The 6202-nt window shown below is 33.3% G+C and overlaps 1 protein-coding gene across 1 annotated transcript; it reads right to left on the bottom strand.

The window, feature by feature from the left end:
- Window positions 1–4623: 4623 nt before the first annotated feature.
- LOC308494291 (large ribosomal subunit protein eL8-like) lies at window positions 4624–5118 on the bottom strand (the record flags this gene model as incomplete). The annotated part of the gene is made up of 1 exon (XM_081041916.1): window positions 4624–5118. The coding sequence occupies one exon, from the start codon at window positions 5116–5118 to the stop codon at window positions 4624–4626; it is 495 nt and encodes a 164-aa protein (XP_080898042.1).
- Between the last annotated feature and the right edge of the window lie 1084 nt (window positions 5119–6202).

The raw sequence follows: 6202 nt of genomic DNA, 5'->3' as shown, positions 1-6202 counted from the left end.
ACACTTTAAAATGTACTAGAAATACAAAGAAGTAGGTTGTAATGTTGATGAAAATTGTAGAGTAGGCAACTCCCAGCACTCCACAGAGACTTTAAAAAATCTAGCAAAGACTGACAGAACAACTTTGTTATATTTTTTGTTTTGCATAAATATAAACCTATTCAAGGTGAGTAAATTGCATTCCTCAAAAACATTGTAAGGTGAATGAACAACCCACAGTATCCTGAGTCGAAAGATGGCATCCTTCAGGCATACCAAAGAACAATAAAAGACTGGGAGGAAAACCTGGGAGAAAATTTATTTGGAAAACTAGGGCATTGAAAAGTGTCTGTGTATACTGGGGAGTTTAGAAAGATGCATGCATTCTTCTGGTACTTACTCAGAAAAAAATATTGGAGAAGATCCTGAACATTTAATCTCTGGATCATCTCTAGGCACAGTGCAAGCAAGAAGCAGAAGTCTATGGCAGAGGTGCAAATGGGCTAGTCACGTGATAGGGAGCTTCATCACAGACCCCAGATGTGAAGAAGGGGTCTCTCTTAAATACTCTTAAATATTTGGCACTTTAGTAAGAATAGAAATACCATGTTATTTTCGAAGGTGACATTTGTAGTGCGGTTGAGTATCTTGTATGACTTTTCACTCATATTTTTTTTCCTCTGAACTATTCTTTTTCTGTTCTTTGCACTATAAAGAGAAATCATTTAATACTGTTTGAAGATATAAGTAAAATACTAATGAATTTAATTTAAAGAAAATTAAACTGTCTTGAATAAGCTTTAGTTTCGAAAAATATAGAGTTAAAAACAACAGCATTGATTGAATCAAACTCAGACCTAATTATATGAAAGAATTTCTTTTAAAAAATGCTGTCATGTCAGGAGAGAAAAAGAGAAAACAATAAATGTTGTATGTTTAAAACACTGCCTTCCATATATATATATATATATATATATATATATATATATATATATATATGCTTTTTGCTTTCAAGGAAATTTTATGTTTATAGGAGAACTTCAGGAGCATCTGTTCTAGGCAGATGTTACAAGTCTAACTTAGCATTCTGGAAGTGAGAGGGGAAAAGAAATGTATATAAGGGAAAAGTATCGAGTTCTTTTAGGTCAAAGGGGTTGTTACAAACATTGCAGTCTAAGGAAAGAATGGGAATGATTGCAAAGCTCTTGTAACTGCATCCCTATTGCTACCATATTAACATATTTCTAAAGAATGTTCCTTTCTTTAAAATAGAATATGTTACCATTGTATAGCTTATTCAGTAAAAATAAAATACTAGACAAGACAAAGCACTGACTTAATACGAAATTAGGTCAAACTAAAAAAAGGATGATTAAAATTTTCTTTTAGTCATCTCTAGATGTGATTAAACTATGCTGAATCTAAATCATTGCATATAATTTGACAGCCTCCTGAGTTAAATGCAAATGTAGGAGATCCAATTGGAAGTAACAGGAAAAAGGAGGCATGTTGTTTAGTACATTAAATTTCCATAGCAGGTGTGTGTAATGAGGACAATGGAAAAATCAGACATGATTGGCCTACTAAAAAAGATTCTGTTGCTGGAATTCACTTCATGGCAATGATAGGAAAAGTAAGACTCTCACTGCAGCTAAGAGACCAAAGATTTCTCTGTCCACTGGATCTGAAATAATTAGGAGATGAACTAGTCACATTTTCTGGCTCACTTATTCAAATTCACTCTATTTCATTTCATTTTTTAATTACTGATGGCATGCTAATTCCAAATTGTTTTTAAACTTACATTCTCTGTCATTATAACTGTGAATTTCGTATTAAATGAGCATATGAATTGCCATAAAATGGCCATTAATAAACTATAGATAAATATGAGCAATCTGCTAGCTATTCACTTATAAAAACCCTTCTGTTGGGTCATTTACAAATACATAGTCACACAAATAAGTTCTACTTTCTCTATACTATTTCCCTTTGTTCTCTGCTCACTTCCTTCCATTCAGCTAAACGTGATCTTGCAGCTTCTGGTAAAGAGTTTTGAGAAAAATCTTTGAATTCAAAAATAAAAAAGAGAGAACAAATCCTAAAATTATGGAGTGATACGGAAGCAGGTCCCAAAGTAGGAATCTTATGCTGTGCCAGACTGTCTATAAGTGGCCCCTTTCCCTCAAATGTTATCTCCTTTGTCTGGAAAATTGCCTTTCATTCTGCAGTCCTCCTTATATTTTACAAAGAGAGACAATTTTGAATTAGAAAGTCACTTTTGAATAAGCTAATTAATCCCCTACAAACCCTAAGGGTCAAAGAATCATAATTGTATATTTGCACACATTAGTTTGATGAAATTGCTGTATTTCTTAATGCCTAAATAGCTCAGTTGAAATTACAATGGACTAGAAATTTAATATCAAGCCATTAAAGAAATAAGAAAAAAGCTAGATAGAAATAAATTTAATGAAATTTCTTAATGTGCGTACACATTTTAAACATAATAGTAATTTTAGAAAAATAATTCAAGAGTTGATTGTGTACATTAAATGTGAAATTACTCCATGTCAGCAAAGTAATTAAATGAAAATCACAAACTGAAATAATACAAGAAATGTGACAAATTTAATAACTTTACATTTACAGACATATTCAAATTATTACAAAAATGTTAAGAACTTGATGTTAAGGATGAAAAATAAAAATTAGCCTGAAAGGTAAAGAAAAGTACCCAATGAATATATGGAAACTATTTCAATTTTAGATTTGATTGCTTAAATACTGATTAAAATGTTATACGATGTTTATTTCACCAATTAAGTTAGTAATTATACAAATGAGAATATTCAAGGCTAGTGTAAATTTGTAGATATGACATTTTCATAGTGTGGTTGTGAGAATAGAAATAGTTGTAAACTTTGTGGGAAGCAGTGCAATATGTTTCAGTATATTTTCATTTCTGTCATTTTACCCAATAATTCTACTTCTTGGTGTCTATACTCAGGACATAACCCAAATATGACAAAATATGTCCATTATAATAAATGGTAAAAGAGTGGATGTAATTGACTGTCTAGCAATATGTAAATACTTGATTTGTAGTGTATCTATAAGTGAATTATAATGTAATCATTAAACATATGTTCATCAAATAGTTCTGAGAAGAAGTTATAGGGGTATAATGTTAAGTGATAAAGTATTAAAATATGTGGTGTAAATATATATAAAAACAATGAAATGAAAGCCTGAAATGACAATGGTAATCTCCTTGTAGTAAAATACATATGCTTTTAAAAATTATCCTACATACTTTTCAGTTTTATCCATGTTTCTTATTGACTATGTATTAGTTTATATTTATATCAATATTTAACAATCACAAAAGAGAAATTGTTTAATTTTGATTAAAACAGTCTCAGTGCATGAAATCATTTGCACATTTAATTGCACATGAAATCATTTGCACATGCAATTTGCACATTTGCATGAAATCATTTGCACATTTAATTGCAAGTATCCACTACATGCAAGGGACTCTTCTACGACTTGAAGTTGATATTGTCAACAGGATGGAATGTAAGCTTTATAGAGCTTACATGCTAGTGTAACAAGAAAATAAACATCAGTTTCATTGGAGTAAAGAATGGGAAATGAAAGTGAATGCAAAGGTGAAGAGAAACAAAAAAATGTAAATGTGCCCTTTAACTTTTTCACTTTTGCAAGAGGGGAGCTGAAAATCACAGTGTTAGTTTTGAGACATCTATGAGCTTAAGAATTTTGCTGTTGTTTTTATATCAGCTATAATGGAAGTGGTCCAATGGAATAGGAGAAATGAATAACATAGAAGAAAGCATTCATGAGAAAAGAGGATGAAATCCAAATCACAAATCAATGAACTAAACTTTGATACAAGAAGAGAGATTTCTTTTATTTAAATGATAAATGTCCTTTGATAGATGAATGGATAAAGAAGTTGTGGTATATATATACACAATGGAATGCTATTCGGCGGTAAAAAAAAAAAGATGATATAGGAACATTTGTGATAACATGGATGAATCTTGAGAGTATAATGCTAAGCGAAATAAGTCAGACAGAAAAAGCAGAGAACCCTATGATTTCAATGATATGTGGTATATAAACCCAAAACAACAAAAGAACAAGACAAACAAATGAGAAACAAAAACTCAGACACAGACAATAGTTTAGTGGTTACCAGAGGGTAAGGGGGTGGGGAGAGGGAGATGAGGTTAAGGGGGATCAAATATATGATGATGGAAGGAGAACTGACTCTGGGTGGTGAACACACAATGGGATTTATAGATGATGTAATACAGAATTGTACACCTGAAATCTATATAATTTCACTAACAACTGTCACCCCAATAAATTAAAAACATAAAATAAAAAAGATTAAATGATAAATGGCAGAAAATACAGTTACAAGTCATAAAAGATTTATATCTGAAACGTTGGGAAAATGAGAATATTCAGTCAACCCCCCACTTTTTATTGAAGGAGTCTTATTATTACTTTTAGGTACAGAAAACACAACAGTGCACATTCATCCCAGCTTGGTGGCCAGTTCTTTAGTCTTTGCCTTTTTTAGTTTGGCAATGCAAGCCATTGATTTGGGGCCTAGGACGTTGCCTCAACAATGACCGCAGATCTCATGGTATCTGTTGTTGTAATTTGTCCAGATATCTTCCACCAGCTTAGCCAGTGCTCCTCTGTCTTCCTATTAAACTGTCTGAAGGTGACAGTGATATGGGCCTTTCTGGGGTCTAGATGCCCCAGCCTGGCCTTCCCCTTGATAACGCAGTAGGAAACCCCCATCTTACTGCACAAGGCAGGCAGGAAGACAACCGGCTCGAAGGGATCCACATCATGTGCAATCACTACTAGCTGAGCTTTCTTGTTCTCCAAGAAAGTGGTGACAGTATTAACCTCTGCTGAAAGGACAGGTGGTCTCATGGTGGGGACATCCCCCTTACTGGAAGCTTTCTTCTCAGCCGAAGCCAACAATCTCTGCTTCTTCTCTTGCTTTGTCTCTGACCTGCACTTGTAGGCCATCTTCATGACAGCAGGTGCTGGCACCACCTTCTTCCCCTTAGCCTTCTTTCTTTTCAGCATCTTGGGCAGTGAGAGGAGAGAACTCAATTCCTTTTTTTGTTGTTTTTAATAAAGAATGGTATAATGACATGAGCTAAGCATGTCAGGATAGGCATTCGGGTGAAAAAACAAATTAACATAAGAAATTTGAAGAAAGTGAAGAGTTTGTGAAGTACTTTAACTATTTTGGAAAGTAGAAAGTAAACTTACCAGGGAAATGTAGCAATATTGCTGGGAGCTTGATTTACGAATTTAAAGTATATCCTCTTTGCCTGATTGTATCACTTTCCTCAAGCAAATTTAGCTCCTCTTATTTAGATGTAGATAACTGTGTTCAAGGTCATTATGATTTGTCCAAACTATAAACTGGTTCCTCCATCTAACATTTATATTAGCCATAACCCTCATCAATACGAAAGTAATTTGTTAAGCAAGTGCTTACTTAATAATATGTGCTTGTCTGAAAAGATACAACAGAATGATGGGAAGAGAGCAGGTGAAACAGTGGCTACTTTAGAGGACTTAATCCAAAAGCAGTGCTCTTATAGCAGTTACAAAGATCATGCTAGTTGTTAAGAATGTACTGAAAAGACAGTAGTAGAACAAGAATATGATGAAAAGAACTGGAGGTGGTCTAAAACAGTGTTTTTTTCTAAGGGTTTTCTCTTCCCTAATTCTTCTCCCTTTACATGTTCTCTTGCCAAGTCTTGCATGCTAGAAATGTTCTCTGCTTATGTCAGGCACCGTTCTCTACTTATGCTAGACAAAATTCAAGGTAGGGAGATAGATGAGTTATCCCAGAAGAAAGAGAAGGGCCTATATGTACCCAATAATATTTGACATTATAAGTATCCAAATGCATGTGAGAATAAAGTGTACAGGAGTGAATGAATAATTTGTCTCATAGCAGTAGGGAAAATTATCATTCATGTTAGTGCTTCTAAATTTTCTTGATTTAAAACTACCTAAATGACATCTTTTTAGTAAAAGCAAATAAAATATTGTGGAAAGAAAGTATCATGGAATGTATTCATGAATCTGAATCATGAAAGTAAATTGGCGTAAGAAAACCACATTATCAGAGTGAAGGATACTGAATCATGGA

The sequence above is a fragment of the Rhinolophus hipposideros genome (genome assembly GCF_964194185.1).
Source record: "Rhinolophus hipposideros genome assembly, chromosome: 3".
NCBI lineage: Eukaryota > Metazoa > Chordata > Mammalia > Chiroptera > Rhinolophidae > Rhinolophus > Rhinolophus hipposideros.
This window is presented reverse-complemented; position numbering and strand designations above follow the sequence as displayed.